General features: G+C 47.2%; 1 protein-coding gene across 1 annotated transcript in view; it reads right to left on the bottom strand.

Annotated features, from left to right (window-relative positions):
* Itga9 (integrin subunit alpha 9) overlaps positions 1 to 24,573 on the bottom strand; it is a 296,042-nt gene that overhangs the window by 185,610 nt on the left and 85,859 nt on the right. The window contains exon 15 of the mRNA XM_051140720.1: positions 24,119 to 24,279. Within this exon, the coding sequence (XP_050996677.1) occupies positions 24,119 to 24,279 (161 nt within the window). The remainder of the gene's footprint in view (positions 1 to 24,118; positions 24,280 to 24,573) is intronic.

Below are 24,573 nucleotides of genomic sequence, written 5' to 3'. Positions count from 1 at the left end.
ATGCATCCTCAAAGCAGTTTCATCAACAGCAAGCAGTGTAATCAGATGGCTGATCTTCGCAGATTGAGGCTCAGCTGTAGCTACTCCTTGGAGGCCTGTGATCCATCACACCAAGGTCTCTAGTATCTCCTCGGCTGAACAGGTAAAAACCACGCCCAAGGACTTTGCGTGGGATTTCTTCCCATCCTGGACTTCTCACCTAACCCTGCTGATCCAGCAAACACTGCTGCCCTCTTCTGTGGTCCAGCACTTCTTGGCCTTTTAGGTTAGTGCAATTCAATGGAACATCACATGAGTCAATGTTAGATGCAAACTCTGATTTTACACTGTTGACATAAAATTAAAACCAAAATCCCATGCCTACCCCACTATAAAAAACAATTTAAAAAATTAATATCTACCCTACCCCACATTAACTAAGACTATCTTAAAATATAATAAATGTCTATGTCTTAATTAATTACTAACAGGCGTACAAATAATTTTTAAAAACAATAAGTGGTACCCTACATTGGGCACCACTTATTGTTTTTTAAAATTATCTGTATTACCTGTAGGTATAGCTAGTGATTAGTTAAGACACAGGCACTTGATTAAAGGTGTGTACTAAGGGTGTGTCTGTATTCCAGCCAGATCATACAGACCTAGAAGTTCTTTGGATATGATATCTTGCCAGGGCTGCTACGTTGCTGGATTAAAATTCCTCTACACTAAACCTACAGAATCCAAGTATCCAGGCATAAGACCTGCCTGTTGGTTGGAGGGGAGATTTAAATATACGTAGCTCCAACTTTAAGCATTTCTAAGTGTAAAATTCCTGGTAGCTTAGTACATCCACATTGCTGTGCCATTGTCTCTGCTGTACCAGTGTCTCTGCCTCCCATCTCCTAGGTGTCTTTACTGTATCTTCTGAAACTCTCTACAGGTGACTGTACGCTCACTCCAGTGTAGGAAACATGCACGTGTAGTTACACAGTGTAGCATCATTAGCCACATAACATCAATGGTCCTTCTATTTGACACCCATGATCTTCTCACATCTCCTTGTACAAATGTCTTGAGAATATAACTCAGCTTAAATACGTCAGCCTTCTGTGGCCCTCCCATCTTGGGGCTGTCTATCATAGGAGGCAGGATCCTACTTGGATAAGTCAAGTAAGCCCTGAGCTAGAGTCTAGGTAACACTCCATATTTTTCCACAGGGACCTAGGAAAGGGAGGCTAATGGAACTGGAAGGAGCATCAGCCATATGCAAGGTACCTCAGGGGCATTCTGTATAAGCCACTTCCATTGTCTTTATCATGATCCTTATCACAATCCCATGTTGTCTCCATCTCATGGAAGATATAAGTGTGGCTTAGTCTCAATCTGTCACACCCCAGCTCTGCCTTCACTCTCTGCAGGACAGCCTCAACATTTTAGACAGCAGTTCCCCTGAAAAGGTCTCTAGGAGCCCAAGACACGGCTTGTTTTATTTAAACATTTGAAGCTTGTGTGCATCTTGCATTTTAGCTCACATTTCTGCTCTCCTTGGAGAGCCAGCATTTCAGGACGCGTGCTAATCCTACTGAGCTTCTGTCATGCCCTCTCTCTTCCCTAAGTCTGGGTGTGACTATACTACCTGAAGAGCCACAGGCCTTCAGCCCAGCACAGAACTGATGCACACAAGCACTCAACAGGTGCCTGTTGAATAAAGAGGATGTGTCATGATTTTTAAAAAGATGCCCATTCGCACGGTGGTTGCTTCCTCTTGCATAAATCTGTAATAACTTAATGACAAGGGTGGAGGAGAAAGGATCATATTTTCTCCCAAAGCTGCCAAGGGTCTAGCTAAATTTAACATGACATGTGGGCTTTTCAAAGAGTCTTACCTATACCCACTAAAATCATGATAGCAATTAACCCCTTGCAAGATTGATGGGAGCCCTTAAAGATAGCCTGCACTGTCTTTAAGCAGTTCTTGCTGATGAGAAGGACTCAGCCAACATCTATAAATATGAAACAAGTTCTCCTAGCACTAAAGTTTGAAGCTAAAAATAAAACCCAAAAAGTTTCAATACAAATAGAGAGAAAAGACCTATGAAGACACAAAGCCAAATTACTGAGAGAAAACCAACTGCCCTGCCACAGTGCCACCCAAACTTTAGAGTTACAAAATGCTCCACAGTCAAGTACTTACAAAAATGTAAGCATCTCTATTCTCCTCTGGTTTTTGAGGTTCTAAAGCTCTGCATTTCAAAAGGCTGCCCACCATTGGATGGGGTGTGTTAGATACCCTTTACTCTAAAATGCATCTGAATGTTACTTTTTTTTTAATGCCTCTGTGGTGGCTTGAATATGAAACATCACCCATAGGCTGGAGTATCTGAGTACTTGGTCCCTAGCTGGTGACACTAATTTGGAAAGTTATGGAACCTTTAAGAAGTAGAAACTCCCTGGAGGATGTGGGCCATGGAAGGCTTGATGTTTTATAGTACAGCGTTAACGTCCTGTCCATGCTGTTTCCTGTTCAGCCAGGACATAAGGTGAGGCGGCTCAGCAGCACACTCCTGCCTTAGTGAAGTCACTTGCTGTCAGCCTGCCCCTGCGTGACAGGCTGCTTCCCCTTCAACAGTAGAATAAAATAAGACCTTCTTCCTTAAGTTGATTTGTGCCAGGCATCATGTCATCCATCGCGACAAGAAAACTAATACATTTCTTAAATGCTGATGTGTGAGAGATAACAGTCCTCGATGTTGCCAAGTAATTAAGCCCAGGAGCTGAGCCTGAATTATCAAGGGATATATATTCCCCTCCCCCCCAAAAAAATGATTGTCTGGTAAATTGTTGCTGCTTCTCAAGATGACGAAAGCATCAGGTGCTGACAGCAGTGGTGTCAGAAGCCAGTCACAGATGCCTACAGTGATTTCAGATGGTGAACTTCGGCGACAACATGAATGACAAAAGCTGGCATTTGAGCAGACATCAGTAGCTGGAACATAAACTCTGACTGCCAGTGAATCTGTCCACTAGAAACAACAGTCACTTACCCAGAGATCATCCCTGCAGTAAGAGAGTGACAGGGCTAGAGGGGACTTGAACATTTAACATTAGAGGCTGAGCGGTTAGGACCTGGCACACGCAGAATCCTGAGGATGTGTGCAGAAAATTCATCTTGCTCAGGCTGAAACCAAGTATGAGCCTAGGACCACGACCCCGCCCCACCCCCCACCCCCCGCATAGAGGGTGGCTTAATATTAAATACATGGCCTCAGCCTAAGACTTTACCTGGCAGCCCCAAATTTGGGGGGGGGGGGAGCAGGGCAAGTTCTAGTTGCCCCTTGAATGCCAGCCTTAAAATGGAGGTTCACGTAAGTGACCAAGTGTTCAAAGCTGACCGTTAGTTAGTTGTAAGATCCAGCAGGCTGATGTCTGCTCATGATGCCAAGCCATTGTTGTTGTTTTTTCCACAGCTATCCAAGAATTTCTTGGACAACACACAAAAATGAACTCAAAATAGATCACTGGTCTAATGTAATAGCTAGCACTGTACAGCTTTAAAAGAATATCTTAAGCATATGCTCATCTTGGGCAAGGCCCAGCATCTTTGAACATTCAGCGAACATTTATTGGGCAGCTAGTTAATGTCAATTACTATGCTCGGGGCTGGGGGAAACGGAGACAAATGAGACAGTCTCGAACGCCAAATATTTTAAAAACCCTTCCTAATGCTCTTTACGGCTTTATTGTTAACAAAATTACTCAACTCTTGTTGAATTCGTCCATATTTCTTTGCAAGACTACTTTGGGTTTTGGAATGTTGGGCTCATCCGTCATTCAGGTAAGGATGCGTTTAGTGCATGCCAGCTTGTCTGTCTCTGACAAGACTGATGAAAGCTGTTTTAGTTTCCATTTGTTGCTGTGACAATACCATGACTAAAAGTAAGTTACAAGGGCAAGGGACTTATTTCAGCTTGTGGGTCACAGTCCATCACTGAAGGAAGACGGGACAGGAACTCGAGCAGGGGCATGAAAGTGGGCCTGCTTCTCACTCCACACAGCATTTTCTCTGACCGCCACTCACAGGCAAGGAAGTGGAGCAGATACCATGGAGCAAGGCTTCTTGCTGGCTCATAAGTAAGTGGCCTCACAGTTAGCTAGTTTTCTTTTTTTCGTGCCCATCTTTTTATTTGTCATTATCCCATGAGCTATATGATTTACCAGCCCATTATATAGCACTTAATTTATATTAGGTATTATATATGGCATGCGATGATTTAAAATGTCCAGGAAGATACGCCAAATGCGTGGAACTACGGATTCACTTCATATTAGAGACTGAGAGGCAGCAGTCTTCAATCTCCTGGGACCTGGAAGGAGCTCAAAGGGTTAACGACAGGTTTTTTTTTGTTGTTGTTTGTTTTTGTTTTGTTTTGTTTTTTGTTTTTTGTTTTTTAGGGAAGAGTCAGGTTTCTAACAGCTAAAGAAATCTTAGTCACCACAATATTTATTCCTGTCATTTTCACACCCACTTTCCACAATGAGAGATACAAAATCACACTGTTTTAACTCATCTGGGTTTGATTCTTTTTGTCTGTCCACTGCACCAGCAACACTGAGGGCATTCATCTACCCTGAACAACTGCAGCCGGTCCACGATGCATGGGCAGAAAGTGCTCTGTACCAGTTCACCCACAATTCCATCACCATTCCCACTGCATCAGCATAACTTTTAACTAAATGTGCAAGTAAAATATGGAACTTTACATTTCAAAGTGAAAAACCTTCAGGAAAATTACAGTTCTATATTTGTGTTACCAATTTCTACTTTTTTCTAATGATTCCTGATATACTATCTGGGAAGATATTAGGTATTCTGCAGTGTAGCTGAGAGTCTTTAGTATATTTTTAAAATAATCTTTGTATAATTCTGGGGTTATAGCATATGGACGAAGGTTCTGACAATCTAAATTAAACAAATAATGGCTGCTTGTGAGGCCATAAAGTAAAATGTTCCATAGCAAAGCCCCCACAAAATTCTCAAAATATGCTTGACATATTCTGGGATGGGATCTTAAATTTCAGCTGCCATTGTAAGCAAAACTATTTATAATAGTCCAGGACCAACTGCCCAGGGAATGGCTCTGCCCACGGTGGGCTGGGCCCATCAATTAACAATCAAGACAATCCCTGCAGACATGCCAACAGGCCAATCTATTCTAGACAATTTCTCAATTGAGGATCTCCTCTCAGATGGCTCTAGGCTGTGCCAAGTTGACAGTTAAAGCCAATAACAGGGGATATCAAACACAGGGAAGCTTAGGCTGAAAGCACAAATGTCCTCCAGGAGTGCCTCATGAATAAACATCACTGTTTCACCCAGACCAACATACAGTTGCCAAAACAGCAGAAGAATCGGAGCTGGCTCTGGTTCTGAGTGACAGGATCGTATTCAACCAGCTCCAGGGACCTGGCAAGCAGGAAGAAAGGAAACTGGCATATCACGTTCCTACCACAGCCATCCTCCCAACCACTGGCAACGATGAACGAAGCCAATTTATATGAAATCCTCTCCCCTCATTTTCTCATCAGGAAGCGAGAACCAAAGAAGCAATAGATTACAAATAACATATAAGGATAAATTCCCTAATGGAATAACTAGAGACCCAAAGAGACTCAGGAGACTGAGCTTAGGGAAACACGAAGTAGGGGTGGGTGAGAGGACAGACTCTCTGTGGCTGCTCAGGGGTACAGGAGAGGAGAGTGTGGCCACATAGCCGAGGACGGGCCCTTGAGCTGTGGATCTTATCCAGTACCGGACAGGCAGCCCTTCACAGTTGTGTCCTTCCAAAGCCAGATGGCCAAAGCTAAGAAATGTCTGCCCCGTGTCTTAGCACCCCTCTTGTGGCTCTGCTCCGAGACTAGGAGGAACACCAGCAGCCATGCAGCTGCAGGCGGAGGGTCTGAGGGAAGCCAGGCGCTGCGGTTCCCAGGCATTGTATCCAGGTGGGGAGCATTATTTGTGGCACACAGGAAATGTTTCTGCTGTGACTTCAACACAGGAAGTGTTTGCTCAGCAATATGCTCACTTCTTCCATCCTCCCCTGGCACCCTCCAACCCTGGAGTGTGTTAAAAAAAAGAGCTGACAGAGAAGCCCCTAAAAGGTTTGCATTTGAGTCTGTAGATGAGACAAAGGTAAGAGGCTTTTTTGGGGGGAGGGTTATTTGTTTGGCTGTCTGTTGTTTTATGTACTCACTCAGGGGTTCCTGTAATGTCATTTAAAACAAACAAACAAACAGAGAACATAGAGTTTGCTAGCAAAATGCATCGCCCTGATGCACCCACTGGGTAATGATGCTGCAATGCTCTGGACCTATGTAAGGACAGTCTCACCATGGCAGGCTTTGGGCCCCTGGCTGAGTGTTCTGAAATGCTGAAGGATTGCTTGGCTCTCCACTGCCATGCTCATGGAACTCAGAGCCATCCTGCCCAGGTGCAAAGCCATGCTCTCTGAGATCAGCACTCTTCCACACCGCCTAGGCGGGCCTATTAGTGAACTGTAGAAATGTTTACATATGTGTGAGTCCACTCAGGCCTGTTCGCAAGCATTCTATACTGTACCCAGATGAAGAAGTGTGGCTCAAGACTGGTGCTGGCCAATGCAGTAACCACTACCCGCCATTACCTGTTGAACACGTAAGCAGTGGCTGAAGAATACACCATAGGTCAAAGACCAAATAATAGGACAGAATGCAAGTCTCTCACTGCTGGTTTTTACATTATAAGCTGAAAATTTTTACACCGAGTGAACTAAACAGTGCATGTTGTTATGTGATGAACCGTGTGCTCCCTCAGAGCATGACCATATTTGGGTGTGAGGCTTTTGAAGGGTTGTAAAAAGTGAGGCCCGTTAGGGCGGTCCCTAAAACAAGGTGGCTGGTTTGGACACACACAGAGAGATGTGACTGGCTTGAATGCACACACAGAAAGCACGTGTGTCTGGACAGAGGGAAAGCAAAGTGTGGAGACAGTGGCCACAGCAAGTCAAGAGAAGACAGCTGAGGACACCAAGCCTGGGTGACACACATATACTAGGACTTCTAGGACTTCTAAGCCCAGAAGTGTGAACAAGCAAATGTTATTTAAGTCACCTAAGGGCTGGTCCTTGTCAGGTCAAAGGAATACTGTAGTATTAAGATTAATCTTGTCTGTTTAACTTTTACATTGCCTACCAGAAAATGTACAAATTATGGTATACACATGTGTACACACACACACACACACACACACACACACACACACACATACACACACACTTATATTACACAATGCCATTCTCAGGTTTCCGCAGCGATTGTTTTTAAGACTTACTATTTTATCATTAGTAGTTGTGTGTGTGCATGCTACAGTGTTCCTGTGTGGGTCAGGGGACAACCTGCAGGTGCTAATTCTCTTCCCAATATATAGGTTCCAAAAATCAACCCCTGGTTGTTAGACTTGGCAGCAAGTGCCTTTATCTGCTCAGCCATCCTGCCCGCCCAGTTTAAACACACAGCACTTAAGAGATTTAAAAAAGAAAGCAACTCCTCTTGTCACAAACCTCCTGGATATAAGTGGACAGAAGTCCTTGGATGCTCCAGCATCCATTCCGACCCTCAGGGCATGGGGCAAGGCCTGTTTGTGGAGAAGACCCCTAAAGGCCCTGCGGTAGCCGTTTTCAACCTATCTCCAAAGATACGTACAGTATGATTCATAACAGTAGCAGAGCTACAGTCAAGTAGTAGCGATGAAAACGAGTTAATGCTCGGGGGTCACCACAACACGAGGAACTGTATTTAAGGGTCACAGCATTAGGAAGGCTGAGAGCCATTGCTGTACAGGGAGCTTCTTGGAAGATGTGGGTTTGTTCTATATTGGGGCACCCCTGGTTCTCTGTGGTGATCCTTCTGATATCCAGAACATGCACCCGACATCCAGAAAACCACTATCCTCAAAACAAATCACAGGAGAGCCCGCCACCCCAAACCTGTCACCTGCCAAGGACAGAGGGACCACTTTTTGCTCATCAGGCAGGAAGGGATACGCAAGCTCCAATGTCCCTGGAGCCTAAGGCAGAGCTGAGGTACAGGAGAACCCACTGCAATGCCCTATGTCCTAAGACTGTGTGTCAAAGGGCTTCCTAGTCACTGGGGTGCGGGGGGAGAAAGGCATTTCCAGCAGCTATCCCTAAAATTCTCTACTCATGTTAAATGGGACTTCCCAGAATCATGTTCCGGAAGTTGTCTACTGACAACACTGCCCTTCAGGCAAGAAGCAGTGATTTAGAAGAAATCACAGTCTACAGAAGCACTCCTGTAAGTGGCACACGCTCTGCTGCTGACACATGCCAGCAAGACACAGTCTACATGCTGACTAGAAGACCTCATGCAACTGTGAGGCGGGCTTCTGTAACTGGAAAGTGTTAATACCACCTGTGGGGGAGCACTCCCATCTGTGGGGAGCACTCCTCTAACTGGTAAGCCCTCGTACCTCCTGCAAGGAGGTCCCACACCACCTCTGCCCATGAGGACTTCTCTTGTGCCACCAGTGACCTGTCAGGTGCCCCCTCACAACCAGGAAAAACGGGAGCGGCATCTGTCCTTCCTGAAGTTCGTTCATTTGTGACACCTAAGCAACTACCAGCTGTCGCCTTTTTCTGCCACTCTTAACTGTGGGCGCCTATTTCTTTTGACTTTTGTGCTCCGTGGGCTGTGAACCCAGGGCACCCATCCCACCAAGGAGCCTGCAGTTCACTCACCAGCTGTCTTGTGCTGGGATCTGCTTGCAACAAGGCCCCAGGTACATCGTGTACACATTACCGTGTGAAGGACCTTTGTGGGTGACTGAGGCTCCCAGTATCTATTACAGGTAGAAAAGTGGCTGCTAGGAGGGCTGTGCTGCCGCGCGCTGCCTCTTTCCCTCTGTCACTTATTATCTGTTTCCTATACTTTTTTTTTTCTCACCATCTGCTTCCAATCATTAAAAAAAAGAAAAAAGAAAGAAAGAAAGAAAGAAAGAAACCACTGAATACCAACGAGATAAGTCTCGATCCCTTCCAAATATGAGGACAGGTAGAGTGAAATATGGGTGGGGCAGAGGCGGAGGGCCGCGGGGCCAGTGTTATCCAGACCCCTTCTAAGAATTTGGAATTGTGACGAGTCTCCCTTCCTTGGCAGAGGATGCTAATGTCGCAATGAGGATGAATCAATTTACACGGGCCTTGGTGTTGGCAGGAGACCAAGCCTGGCGGGCTCTCACCATCCCGAGGGGGAAAGCCTGCAACTGTTTCACATATGCTGACTCAGATCGCATCTCTGCCCACCCTGAGCATGACCATTTGGAAGGGGGCCTTTTCTGTACCACAGGCGATTCCATGACAGGTCGCGCACCTGAAGCCTTAAAACGTCGCCTCATCGTTTGCTCATTTGCTTTCGTTTCTTGAGTCAGACCAGCCTGGAAATCAATATACCACAACTTTGGTCTGCCCATGTCTTGGGATTGTAGGCATGTGACAGGGCACCACACCCCATTTGTGATTCCTTAAGGGCCTAGGGAGTCACTCACACTCCACACTGACACCTTCTATGTAGTTTTATGGCCCTGAGAAAACACGATCAGTTCACCGTGAACCAACCAAAACCTTGGAATGGCATCTCCCGTTGCATCTGAGGCCCACGTGGATGATGCAAACAGAGAGGCATGTGGGAGTGAAGGGCCCCAAAGAACCACACTAAAAACTCAGGGTCAGTCAGCATGAGCGCAAAGTGGATGGTCCAGCTGACCTGCTGTTTTTTAACAAAATCTCGATCGTTCGATTTTACCAACACAGACTCGGGAGCCAGATGCTGGGGTGAAAGCCTGCTAGCTCAGAGAGGCAGAGGAAGCACCCAGCTGACCTTCCTCCTCAGCCGATGTCCCAGAAGCAAGTGCCCCTTCCCCACACAGTCTCAAACAACCTCCTTCAAGTGGAAGGCAGCTCCCTTCTACTGTGCATCCCTATCCAGCCTCCTGACTGCCTTTTCTTCTCTATGTTTTGTTCCTAGTAATCTGATGCTCACTCCCTGCCAATTGGTATCTAGCTCCGCCTCTTGACCTGCGGTTGACCTTATTTAATCCTGTTGACAACATCAGAGCAGAAAGCTCTGGATTAAAGATATGTGCTAAGGCGGAGGCACACCACAACTAACATCAGGTTCTCCCGGTAAATAACACAATCTGTGATCAATATGTCCTGCACAGGATTGCTTCTCTCTTTTTGTCCTGAGGCCTGATTTATGCGACTGATGCCCTTGTCGCCTCCATGTTGTGTGGTGGCAGAAACTGTGAGCTATCTATTCAGTGTCCATCTCGCCTTCTTTAACAACTTCACTTCAATACCTGCGCCATCCAGTACAGGAGCTGAGGGCCTGGCAAGATGAGGGCCCGGCAAGATGAGGGCCTGGTAAGATGATGCCCTGGCAAGATGGCGGCCCGGCAAGATGAGGGCCCGACAAGATGAGGGCCCGGCAAGATGAGGGCCCAGCAAGATGGCGGCCCGGCAAGATGGCGGCCCGGCAAGATGAGGGCCCGGCAAGATGGCGGCCCGGCAAGATGAGGGCCCGACAAGATGAGGGCCCGGCAAGATGAGGGCCCAGCAAGATGGCGGCCCGGCAAGATGGCGGCCCGGCAAGATGGCGGCCCGGCAAGATGGCGGCCCGGCAAGATGGCCCAGCAGATAAAGAGGCTTGTGGTCAAGTGTGAGTTCAGTCCCTGGAACCCACACTTAAGGGGCAGTAGATTTCCACAAGGTTCCCTCTGACCCAGGTGTGTGTATGTATGTCCACACACACACACACACACACACACACACACACACACACACACACACACACCATGAGCCATGTCATGGTGAAATTTAAATGAATTATAACTAATTAAGTAAAAATTCAGTTCCTCAGTCACATTTCCAGTTCCAAGCCACATCTCAGGGCTTGATAGTCATATGTGGCTAGTGGACAGTGTATTGGACATTTCTATCTTCACAGCAAGTTCTTTGGACTCTAAAACTGGCAGAGGTTATAAGATAATGCAGCTAAAACTGGCATCTCACAACTGAATTTGTTTTTAAAAAAAAAGATTTATTTATTATTATGTATACAGTGCTCTGCCTACATGTACACCTTCAGGCCAGAAGAGGGCATCAGATCACATTATAGATGATTGTAATCCACAGCATGGTTGCTGGGGCTTGAACTCATGACCTCTGGAAGAGCAGTCAGTGCTTTTCACCATTGAGCCATCTCTCCAGCCCCTCACAGCTGAAATTTTAATATGCAGATAGTCAATGAATTTTAAGTCATTGGCAGCTCTTTAAAGGGTCTCGGGTTAGACGGCCAGTGCCCTATGGCCTTCCCTCTTCTTTGTATACGGAAAGTGTACAGCGTAGCTGGAATCCAGCAGCAACCTTGGGAGTAGGGGCAGGGCACGCTGCGCATTAGCCTGCCATAGATCTGTCCGCGGGGCCCCGCCCTTCTCTAGCAAACCCAGTCTCTGAGAGAGAACTGCAAATCTTACCTTTAAAGTATACCCCACCTGCACACTAGTGACAACTCCATCCCCACAGTCACAGAAGCCACCTTTGATGGCTACTGAGCCCTAGAGAAATTCTGCAGACTCTATTTTCAAAGTGTCTTCCGGTTTGGAGCCCATCTGGCCATCCCAGCTGCTGTCACCTCAGGTAGAGTCACCATCTCTTCCTTTAGGCTGTTCTCAAGGTGTTCTCACCAGGCTTGTTTCTGTCTCACCTCCCACCATCCATTTCAACCCAGTAGCCAGATTTGGTCCTTTGAGGCTGGGAGCTAAACCATGTCATCATCCTGCTCGGATCCCTCCTGCAGCACCCGCCTCACCAAGGACACAGGTAGAGTCCTTCCTTGTGACTGTGGGGCTCCATATAGTCCCAGCCAACAGCCTACACTCCGACCTCCTCCTCTCACCTGGCTCCTGGCCTGGCCTCCTTCCTCTGTCCCAAATATCCCACACACCCAGGCCCTATCAGAACCTCCAGGAAGGACCATGAGAATCCCAGAGCTCCTACAAGCGTTGGCTCAGATTTTTGTCCTTGTGAGTGAGGTCGCTTGACCTTATCTGCACTCACCTTGATCTCCCCACCACCACCCGTCACTGCCTTTACTGTGTCATGTCTCCATCCACGGAGACATAAGCCCCCAATAGCAAGAGTCTTTTTCAGGTATGAGGGAGACCCACCAGCCCAACACACAGTGGGCGCAAAATGCTTATTTCCCGAACATTGTCAATCATATAAAATCCCCGGGCCACGTAACCGACACCAGCAACTTCCCTTCACTTAGAAGAGATGATTCATCTCCATGTGCTCACCCTCCTGTAGCCAGGTCTCCATCCCTGGCAGCTGTGGGGAATTCCTAGCTTTCGGCTCTATGAAACTCAAAGGTATAATGTTTAGCTCTCAGCCTGCAATGAGAACAGACACCAGGCTCTGAAAACTCTTCTTAGGACTCAATTTATCACCTTTCTAGGACCTGGAATGCACGCTTCCAGTCCAGGGAGCAGAGAGGCCACAAGCTATTCGTCCCTGTGACCACCTTCATAGGACAAGACTGTGGCGCTGCCACAAAACACATACACCCTAAATGTAACACTGTGAAACACAGAGAAACAAATAGAGGGACCTTTTTTTATGAAATCCTTGACCTGTCCTCTTCAAAACTGTCAGGGCAAAGCCAAAGAGTCATTTTAGTCCAAAAGGACATGACAACCCAATGTGACACAGGCTCCAGGGTTACCTCTCTTCAGAGGACATGTCGATGGCTGGAGAAGTTTGAGGTAACGATAATGTACTTTCAATTTCCTGATTTCAATAGCTGTCGCCATGGTTACTGTGTCTGATGTATAGGGACGGAGCGATTGGGGGGAGGGGTGCTGGGGGGAAGGGGGGAGTCTGGCTGCAACTTTCCCTCGAGAAGTACAAAGCAGGAGCACGGGCAAAGCAAGTACAGCAAAGGTCAGAGGGCGGATGGCTCAGTGAAGCACTTACCATGTCTCTGTGCTCATCTTCATATAGCTGTGATATTTCAAAATAAAAATATTTTATATATCACACATTGTGCATATGTATATGTACCCATGCAGAGAGGGGAGAGGAAGAGGGGGAGAGGAAGAGGAGGAGAGGAAGAGGGGGAGGGAAAGAGGGGGAGAGGAAGAGGGGGAGAGGAAGAGGAGGAAGGGGATGAGGAGAGAAGGTGATTCAGGAGGTGCTCACAGCCGTTTCCCAAAGGTTTGGCTTTTTCCAAATGAATTTTAATTCAGTGTTTTCGCGGCTATTTTGTTTTTAACCCTTGCTCAATCAAATACTTGCGGAGAAAATGACTCCTTTACTAAAAGATCTGAAGTACCTTCCCCAAAGTCAGAGAAAACGGGCTATGACCTTGCTGGGGAGGTGGCTCAGCAGTTAAGAGCATTGGCTACCCTTGCAGAGGACCTGAGTTCAGTTCCTAGAGCCCACACAGTGGCTTGCAACTCCAGCTCCTGAGGACCCTGCGCCATCTTCTGGCCTCTGCAGCTATTGCAGGCACATGGTGCACACAGTTTATACAGGCAAAACACTCATACACATAAAATAAAATAAATCTTTTTTTAAAGGACACAATCTTAATAGCCTTACTAATAGAAACCAATTTTCTTTAACCATATAGGCAACTTTCCTTAACCATAAAAATCTGGATTTACATTGTTAGACATTTTTTTTTAAGTCAACCTGTTTAAGCCTTCAAGATGCTGTTCTTATCCCAAGCAACAAAGCCCCTTCCTTATAACACTTATAACAGTCACCCACCACGGGCTCAGCCACGCGTGCTGAAAGGGTAGGCATGGAAGTCCGTGTGGAACTGGACAGAGTCTCAGACAGGAAATCTCGACCTGGGAGGAAAGACACAGAACTCATTCCAAACCTGGAGTCTGTGTGCACAGGAGGTTGGCAAGGCAGCCCGTAGGAGCAATATGAGACAAGCTGCTTGGGCAAAGGGCAACTCCAGGGCCTGCTGTTGCCCCTGAGGCACGTGAGGTTGCTTAGAAAGCCAGAGAATTCACTCAGATGGCTTCAAAATGGATGTCTCGGGTAAAGACAGAGATAAGAATGATGACACAGTTTCAGTGACCTTGATGCGCTGCCCTTGGTGAAGGTGACCAGTAAGAAAGGGGTGGAACCAGCCCTCAGGGCTTTACGTGATCAGGTCACCGGGCAAGAGGGACAAGGTGCCCAAAACATGACTCCAAGAACAGCTCTGCCACTGCGCACTCATCGGGACAAATTCAAGCTGAGGGTCGAAGCAGGAGGCAACCATTGCCAGGTCACTCTCCAACCACTCAATGTCCAGGCATTTCTTCTTCTTTGGCACATAGAGGGCTGCAGGACAGACCCCACACACAGGAGGGGTGAGGAATAAGATCTCAGCATGTTTCAACTAGAATTTTAAAAATGAGTTATGATACAGTCTAAGAAACTCAGCCGAAATGCAGACTTTGCCTCTAAGCCAGACAGACAAATGTAGCTGTGGTCTGGCAGTTATGCAGACCCCGCGAATTCACATCCCTATCAATTTTCAGAGCCAAACAAAACAAGGATGAATGGCTGTGATACATAGACGTGCACAGAGCACAAGTCAGATGACAGTGCCGCTACTAACCGACACACAGACATGTGAGCTCGCAGTAGCCAGTCTGCAAGGGCCCCCTGTCACATTTCCAACAATTCTGCAGGTCAGGGCTCAACGTACACATTAGTAAAAGTTAAACTGAATGAAGGTCACAGATTCTCAAAAGTCATCATAATTAGCTCGCTGTCTTTTATCATGGCTAATTCTCCTGAAGGTGCTTAGAAGTATGGGATATGCTATACAGTCACGTGCTGTTATACCTTTCTTCCGAGCCAGCATGAGTGATGTCATATGGCTGCTTGAAATCAGCCATGGTAAAAAATATTACACCAGGAAGCCAAGCAGAGTTCAGGTCAGCTCCCTGCATCAAAAGCCTGCTGGTAAACATTAGAGGCACACAAGTGTGCCAGAAGGCAGAGCTCTCAAAGCAACTGCCTCTGCCTCGCATGCTCAGACAGAGACACTTCTGGGAAGCATCTTTCTAGCTCTACAGCGATGGGCAGCTGCCTCTAACTTTCCTCCACATGAGGAGAGCAGAGAACAGGTGAGTTCAAATCAGCCATCTGTGTAAGCAGTGGTGCCTGCCATGCAGAGGTTAAGGAGCCAGACTTCCTGGGTTCTGAGCAACTCCTTGCCTCTTCTATGCCTGAGCACAGGGACAATGACAGTGACTACACATGGGAACAGACAGTGATCGGCATATCCTAGATGCCCAGTTTGTGCTGGCTGCTCCCACAACTGTCACCCAGAATATTGTGGATTTTTTTTTCTAAGAATCATTTCCAGAGTGAGGTTAATTACTAAAGGCTTGATATTAATTTCTGTATTATCAGACAAACACAGTGTTCCCCAAACACAGTGTTACATTCTAAGGAGCCCCACAGAGGAACGTGGCTGACTGCCAAATTTCAATTTCTTCCAAAAGAATACATGTTTGCCAAAATAAAAGGAAATGTGTATGATACAGGCACCAGCAATCTCAGCACTTGAGAGGTGGGGACGGGAAGATCAGGAGTTCACGGTCAGCCTCAGCTACAAAGTGGGTTAGGAGACATCCTGGGCTACATGAGACCTGGGCTCCAAAAAACAAAACAAAACAAACAAAAACAAAACAAAAAACAAAAAAACCAAACCCCAAACTAGACCAAAACAAAGGAAAACAAGCAATAATTTAAAACTTTTAAAAATGAATAAATATGGATGAGAGAGGTTGTCAGAAGTTAAGAGCTAGAGATCAGGTTGAATAAAACAAACCAAACTTAAATAGCACGGTTTTGTCACAATTCTGTCAGTAGACACAACCCTAAGCATTCCCAGGAAAGGAGGCTCTCTGAAGATTTTCCTCACCAGGCTGGCCTGTGGGCATGTCTGTGTGACATTCTCCTGATTGATTGAGGTAGGAGTGCCCAGCCCACTGTGGGCAGTGCCAGCGCCAGGCAGGTGGGCCAGGACTGTGTAAGAAAGGCAGTTGAGCAAGCCTGAGGAAGCGAGGCAGTGGGCAGTACTCCTCCATGGCCTCTGCCTCAGCTCCTGCCTCTGGGTTCCTGCCCTGACTTCCCTCAGTGATGGACTGACCCCTGTAAGCCAAATCAACCCTTTCCCTCCCCGGTTCCTTTTGGCCAGTTTTTTCATTACAACCGCAGAAAGCAACTAGAACCCCGGATGGAGAATGGGCGGAACTGGAGGGGATCAACCATTGCACTAAGTGGAAATGAACCAGTGCCACTTGCTCCCTGTCCACATGGAACCTTGGGGAATGAAATGGGGCACATTTAATAGAAGGGGCATAGTGTGGCACCTCGTGAATGATGCCTCTGTGCTGCTAATTTGTTTTAATTGTCATTTTTTTTTTTTTTTGAGACAGGGTCTCTCTGTGTTTGCCTTGGCTGTCCTGGACTCACTTTGTAGACCAGGTTGGCCTTGAACTCACAGCAATCCGCCTGCCTCTGCCTCCCGAGTGCTGGGATTAAAGGTGTGCACCACTGCACCTGGCACTCAGTTGTCGCATATTAAATTTTGGTAGTAGTATAATTTACATAACAGAGTTTTAGTCAACATGCCTGTGGCCTTCAGAAACTGGGCCTACCCATACAACCAACCCCACATCCATGACCTAAAACGTGTCCCTCATCCCAGGATGTCCCATTTGTCCTTGGCCCTAGTAGCTGCCACCTCTCTCCAAAACCCTCGGTCTCCAGAAACCTCTGCTCCTCCTTCTGGCTCCTTAAGTGTCTAGAACGTCACACAGATGGGGTCAGACCGAATGCATCTGGCATCCTAACACAAGGCTTCTGAAGTCACCCGTGTTCCTGTGTTGTCAGTGGCCCATTCTTTGTCACTGCTGAGCAGCAAGCCATCCTGCAGTGGATGGACCGAAGTCCGTGCTACATGCAGCAGGTGGGAAACTTAAAGGAGCAAGCAAGCTTTAACCACAGTGTGTGAGTAGCACGCTGCCTTCCGAGAGGTACCATGGCTTTATATATTTACTAGTGGGCATTTGCAAGACACACTAAGAAACTGAAAACAGCTTTAGGGAAGGGAAGGAAAGGGATAAGAGATACCCTTCCTTGTATGTTTTTTAGAATTTTTTTTTTAAACTTAATATGTTTTGCTAATACTCCCTACGTCTCAGGTCTGCCAAACCCTACAGCTTTAAATCTATTTAGCTATCTCTCTGTGTAGTAGAAGTTTTAGTTTCTTTAAAAACTCAGTTATGTTACACACATGGGTTTTTTTTTGTTTGTTTGTTTGTTTGTTATAATCCCAAGTGTAGGGTGTGGGCTGCCTTAGTTTATCCACAGCTGTTAGCCGTGCTGTTGCTGGTTTGCTGGACATCCTGACAGAGGTTGGTATTGCTCCATAGAACCCAATGACCCTAACCAGCGGAAGTTGTAAAGAGGCCTACGCCCCCTCTCCCCGCTAACCTTCTTTCTCTCCTACCTTGTGGTGGGGGTTGGAAGGCATTAGGGTGGATATGGGTTGGAAGAGAGGCAGAGGCACAGAACCCCAATAAGGTAGATGAAAAATATGCCTACATCTCGGTCTTATCGAGATGGCTAGACTTAAGCTATTATTTCTCCAGACAAAGAAGGACCTTTTCTCTTATTTCTTACATAAGAGTACCTCAGTGCAACTTAATCTCCTTTCCTTAACTATTTCCTTCTTAAGGAAGTGTGTGTGTGTATGTGTGTGTGTGTGTGTGTGTGTGTCTGTGCGGGCGTGTGTGCGTGTGTATGTGAGTGAATATGTATGTGACTGTGTGTGAGTATGTGAATGTGTGCATGTGTGAGTGTGAATGTGTGTGAGCGTGTATATGTGTGTGAGTGTGTACATGCAAGTGTGTGTTTGCATGTGTGAGTCTTATGTGAGTGTGTGGGTATGGGTGTGTATGTGAATGTGTGTGAGTTTATGAGTATGTGTGCCTGTGTGAGTACAAATGTACATGTGAGTGTGTGTGTATGTGACTATGTGCATTATGTGTGTGCATGTGTGTATGTGGCTGCATATGCATGCATGTGTGTGAGTGTGTGAATGTGTGTATGTATATGTGATTGTGTGTGTGTGTGTGCGTACTGAATGTCAGGGTGCTCCCAACCCGAGGACCATCACTCCATGCCTCTGCACACTCACAGCATGTGACTGAGACAAGGACTCACAGGTGCTTTGTGGGATATGACAATGGTAGCAGACCCAGACACCCGGACAGAGCCCAAGGAGTGAGCTGAGCCCAGGGCAGCACTGCCGGGTACAAAGCTCTGACAGGCCAGGAGGGGCACCTGTTCCTACAAATAGGAGCCACAGAAACTTGATTCAAGTCCCCTTGCAAGCCCCTCCATGAAATGTATTAGAGACATTTCAAGGAGAGCTGTGACCTCTCAGTTGGCCAAAGCACTTAGTGTGCTATTCTTGTGACATGTGAACACATAACACATGCATGTGCATGCCAGTGCTAAAGTGTGGGTATGGGAGGACAAATTTCAGAAGTCAGAAATTTTCACCATGTGGATGCCAGGATCCAACTCAGACTGTTGGGCTCTGCAGCAAGTGCGTTTACCTGCTGAGCCCTCTGACCAGCCTTCAAGGTCTACTGAGGGCTTCTAGAGGTCATTATTGACCCTCCCAGGAGGGAGGGAGGAGCTGGCCTCATGTGCAGAATTGCTCCCATACCTGTACTTGACTTAGCATGGTTGCTGTGGTGTTTTGGTTCCTGGAGGCCGCTGGCTGGCCTGTTCATCTAATGCAAGGTTCAGGACCAGTGGTCTGGGTAGACACACCTATCAGAGAAGGAGTGGTCACGCGGTGCTGGTTCCTGTCCCAAGCTCTCCTACCTACCTTATCCTAACACCATTTACTGTTTCCTCAGAGACATGAGCTCCATTCTGTGTCAGCAGCTCCCTATGAGCCCAGGTTCCAGCTAACCTAATTATCCACCCCAACATGGCTCCATGTATGAGCAGGAGTCAGTCAGAGAACCATTTCTAAAAGGCAGGAACATGAGGGAAGTTTCTTAGGGTCTAGGACTAGGACTAGGTCTGGCCTGTAGAGAGGATGCACCCCAGGAACAGTCAAGTCTTCAGCAGATGGGGCAGGAAAGGGTATGTTAATCAGAATATGGCCGCCAAGTGCTGTAACAACACTCAGGCCCGGCTCTGTAGAAGGACCTTCATATTGAAAAGTTACCCCGATCAACTTCCTGTTAATCCTTCTGTTGGCATTGGGGTGAGAATGATACTGTGGTACCCTAATGTTTTCAATTCTCTCAGGGTCTGGTAATTTCCCATTTTAACCCACATAATGGGTAGGCGTTTCTTCAGAGACAGGAAAACAATGAAAATGGCCAGAATTCAACGGCACTGTTTTGACTTCAGTGGGTTTTATTTTCACAGTTGCTTTCTGTGTTGGGCATGCAATAATTGGTTTTTGCTTTACAGAAGGGTGCCACCCTCTTACTGTACAAAAGAGCTAAAAAGTCATCTGGTTTAAAGAGAAATTATGAAACCAAACATTGAGCGGGTACAACCTTAAGACAGGGTGTAAAAAGCAAGCTGGAGGTGCATGGCTCTATTACAGACACAAGAACTGGACCTAAAATAATTGAAGAGCTATAGAGACCACCATGACTCAGGACCAAGGCAGAAAAGCATAGGAGGGGGTTCTACAGAGAAAGGGGACAGGACAGCTCAAAGAACCAGAGCATTTGTGACCTGCAAGTAGAAGATGAAACTAAAAAGGTAAACTGAGGCTGAGTGCCTGGAAACCCTGAAGCCAAGAAGAAGTACTTTGAATTTTACCTATGACCATGGGGTCTAACTAGAGATCCCCAGAGCACTGAGACAGTAGAGGAAGGTGGCTACCTCCAAAGCTGGCCTGGTTTGGGGGAACAGGAAAAAGATGAGTGGGGTATGTGACCTGTGGGGAGCAGTCAAGGAAGCAACTGGAACAACTTCAGCAGTGTTCCAAGAGAAGGAGGTGGCTTGCCACGAGAGTGAAACTTCCCTGGGTGTCCTCAAGAACAGAGCAGGGTACCACAGAGCTGGCTCAGGAGGCAGATATTAGCCAGTCTCCACAGTGGAGACCATCACCATATATGGAGCGAAAACTTAGGGGGAGAAAGAGGAAAAGAAAACAAGTGCGTACTGAACAGGCTTAAAGACGGAAAGAAAAATGCCTAAAGATAGCCTAAACAAAACACACGTGGCCCCAGTGCCGGCCTGTCTGCTGGCCATATGGCGTGCGATAAGGGGGATGGGGGGGCGGGGGGGCGGAGGCGTTCGCATCTATCTTCCACAACTCTGCAGAGCTGTGCAGTACAGACCATGTCACGGTCCTTTCAGCCCTGACTCACAGATTCCCCAGTCTGTACCCCCAGGGCTGGGAAGCAATCACTGTCACACACCCCTCCCCCATTCTTGCTGCCTATCTCAGCCCCCACATAAACCACAGCCCCCACAGCTGTTTTCCTACAAGCCCCTAAACCACAGACTATGTCTGTGAGCTCTTAGGGCAAATGTGCCACAATGGGGACAGCTAGCCAGCTCATTAACATGTCCCCTCACTCCTGTATTTCACTATTAGTCACTGTCCTCTGTTAAGGTCCACTAGTACTGTAGAGTAAGGCTTATTTGCTACATTGAACATTTCTTGGAATTATGTCTCTCTCCGGTAGGTTCCACTAACTCGTCTGCCCACATGAGACTAGCCAAGCACTAGCTCTGAGGCACCAGTCTGCTAAAGCCAGTCTGCTTTCTCTCCTGGAAGTGGCCCAAATAAACCACACTCAGGAGTGCCCATCCTCAGCCCGCAAAATGTTCTAACCACCATCTCAGTTTCTGCTCTAATCAGCTCGGTTTTGATTGAGGAAGCCCTGCTGTGGAGGTCACTCGAAGTCTCACGTGGGGCTCACTAGGCACGCCAACAGGATGCCACACTAAAGGTGGACTTTCTGATAAGTGCTGTGATGCTTCAGGGCCTGAAATCCTGGCGCTTGGGAGACCTGGACCAGGAAGACTGAGCTTGAGGCTAGCCAGGGAGACATGTGAGTTTCAACCCAGCATGGGGCTACAGGGGAAGATGGTCTCAAAAACCAAACTGCTATTTTTTTCATCAGTATCTAGTATCCGTGATTGACTACTCTAGGTATTGCTATAAAATCTTATAGGAAGAAGGGTTTGCTTTGGCTCCCATGGGGGGAGGGGGCGAGTCCTGGTGGGAGGAGCTTGAGGTCACATTGCATCCACAGTCAGGAAGCAGAGATGAATGCTGGTGCTTGCCTGCCTCCCTCCCTTCTGCGGAATGCAGGGCCTGCACCTGGGGAATGGTGCTGCCCAATTTTAAGGTGGGCCTTCCCACGGCAAGTTGCCGAATCTGGACTACCCGTCACAGGTATGCCAGCCCCTGGGTGACTCTGGAACCCATCAAGGGCTGCAACCATAGTAGCCATTGCAGCACCCCATGCAGCATTCAGATGATGCCAAGTCCCTTATGCACAGAGGTGTCCCATGGCATTCTGTGGTTATATGAAACTACAAAAACTATAAACGATCACATACTTCCCCCTATATATTGCATACACACGATAAAGTTCATAAATCAGGCAAAGAAAGAACCATTAAAAATAGAACCACAATATTCTGTGGTAAAAGTTATCTAACATTTATTATTTTTATATCTTTCCCATGTAATGTCATCTTATCTCAGTGACATATAGTGAGTGATACTCAGGGAAGCCACAAAGAAATTGGGGGTGGGGGCATTATACATTTACTAAAGAAAACAGTTTATCTAAAATCTGAATTTAATGAAAAATCTTATGTTTCTATTTGTTCTGTCTGGTAAGCACTTATAACAGAAGAAGCCGAGCCATCCTCTGGGGGCAGCCTTCCTCAGAGACCACAATAGGAACAGCTTTGCCCCAGCCTGCACTTCGGCCATTGCTGTTCCCCGAATGCACTTAGCCAAGGCCTGCAGCAGGTTCTCTGTGGCTCTGTCTGCACGGATGACTTCTGGTTGTTATAAACCATTTGCTATGAATGCTTCAGCCAAAGCAAGAAGTTGCAAAGAGCCTCCAAGGAAGAGATTTGTGGAAACAGTCTTAGCACGAGGAAGACCAGCTGCCCCACACCCTAGCAAGTGTCAAACACAGCCATTTGATACATCTTGGGGTTTACACAGCAGCCTCTCCTGAGCAGCCCACACACTCAAGGATGCTCACAAACCAAAGGAATCTAAGATCAAGAAGGGCAGGGTAGGCTAACCAGGGCATGGGTGGCTTTCTAAGTGGCCAGCAGCCCAAGTCAAGGCAGCTGGCCTGGGCAGGCCCTGACATGAGTCTGGCAGAAGGCAGAGCCCAGCCCCATTGCAAAGCTTCTCAGGGAATGAACTCACGGGCTCCAGGCCAGACCACGTGCCGCAGACATGAAGGCAATTCTCTGCACACACAGCCTAGACACAGCTGTTAGTATCTGACTCCGACCCCAAACAAGGCAACAACGGGAAGACACTTTAATCTACAGATTCCCATCTGCTAGAAGTCTATGGCTAATTATATTACATTAAACTAAACAAAGTTGTGTTTATGTAAGTCAAAAATGTTAGAATGTTGGGAATTATGTATGACCCAACCGAAGAATAATAATCTTAAGAGCAGTTATCAGACTCCATGCAAAGTGTTTATTTTCACGGTGCTATGCTTATCTTTCATCTTGTTTTGCTTTGAGATGGGGTCTGATCCTGTAAGCCCAGACTAGGCTGTAACTCTCTAGGTAGCCCAGGCAGAATTTGAACTCATGATCATGTCTCTGCCTCTTCCTCCCAAGTGCTGTGCTTGCCATCATGTGCCACCGGGCTCTGGGCAGTGTTGATGCTAAAACTGAGTACTTTAATGGTGAATAGTACACATGCCCTTTTGAGAGGTAGAGACTCGCTCAGTGCTCACGCAGCTGATGCACACCAGGCCTGTGTGATTCAACCCACACCCACAGGCATTGCACCAGCTGTCCAAGCCAGGTCATGGGTCTGTCCACCTTTGCTCTGGCTCTGCCTGCGGGCCAGTGGCTGGCTATTTCTACAGCAGCGGGCAAGGCCAGGACTCCCACAGTGCACAATGGCCACTCTACGCCAATCAAAGCCTGGCTTCCCGAATTACAGCAAAATATATTTAGCAAATAATTTCAAGAGGAGGAAGACATTTGGAAGTTTATTTGGAGGAAGGAAAGAGGACCCTCCATCTCCCCAAACTCACTTCCTAAAATAAACAGAAAGTAATTAACGAAGATAAATGGAGCCCAACCAGTTTTGAAATGCATTAACTCTGACTGCGAGTTGGTACCGTCATGTAGTGGGCCACCAGGAAAGGCATCAGCAATGATCTGATGGGGCCTGAGACCCAGAGCATGGCTGATGAGGCTTTCCTCTCAATGACTGCCAAGCCTCAGAGAGGAGGGGACGAAAACCTCCCAGGAGGATGAGGCACAGTGAGAGACTGTCACTGGTCTCCTGGCACTCTTTACCCCTTTCTCAGCAGTTGAGACCAGCCCAACAAGCAAAAGGAAACCGGTGAGATGATTTGGTGGGTAGCCCTTCCCTTGCAAACCCAACGACCTCAGTTCAATTCTTAGAACCACCTTTTATAAAAGCAGAGACCAGAACGGACTCTACAGACTGGTTCTTTGGCCTCCACACATGGACCCGGGCAGATGTGCACCCCTTCATAACACAACAGTGGGGGGTTTCCCCTCTTTTTTTTCTTTTTAAAATATAGTTAAACAAGATAGCTGTCAGCCCTTAACCTTAAAGGGAGAGGTGGATATTGTGAAGGAGAACCGTGAAACTCAGAGCCCAGCTAATGAAACAAGACTAGCTTATGCTAGTTCCAATCCACCATCCGTAGAGATTAGAATTTAAAGATTAAGAAGAAGAGGGGACTGACCTTGACATGGGCCATGTAGTGATGACACGTCTCCTCCATGGGAGTCAGCTGCAGCTTCTCCGAGACCTGGCCGGCAGTCTCTCCCAGCAACAGGAAGTAGACTCTGGGTAGCTGGCCCTTCTCCTTTTGGGCCACATCAGCCGTCAGATTGTAGTTTAAACCTGACGGTAAATAAGGATTGAAAATGTCGGCAAAGATGGGCACACAGCGCTGAGACCACTGAGCCCCCAGTTTTGTGGAGAGCCCCATGCACAGTTCCCACAATACAGGAAGCTACCCTGCAGCCCACATCAAGACCTTCTCAGAAGCCAGGCTATGGATGAAACAAGATGGCCTCTGTCTTCCCAGGGATCCCATGGCATCAGGCCTATGGCCCATCCTTTTTTAAACCTCCTGCTTCTGTGAGGTGCCAACAGAGCCAGCAATGTGCCCGTATGTCACTGATTCCTCTCACC

The sequence above is a fragment of the Acomys russatus genome, chromosome 32, assembly GCF_903995435.1.
Source record: "Acomys russatus chromosome 32, mAcoRus1.1, whole genome shotgun sequence".
Taxonomy (NCBI): domain Eukaryota; kingdom Metazoa; phylum Chordata; class Mammalia; order Rodentia; family Muridae; genus Acomys; species Acomys russatus.
The sequence above is the reverse complement of the archived record's forward strand: the minus strand, read 5'-3'. Positions and strand labels throughout refer to the sequence as shown.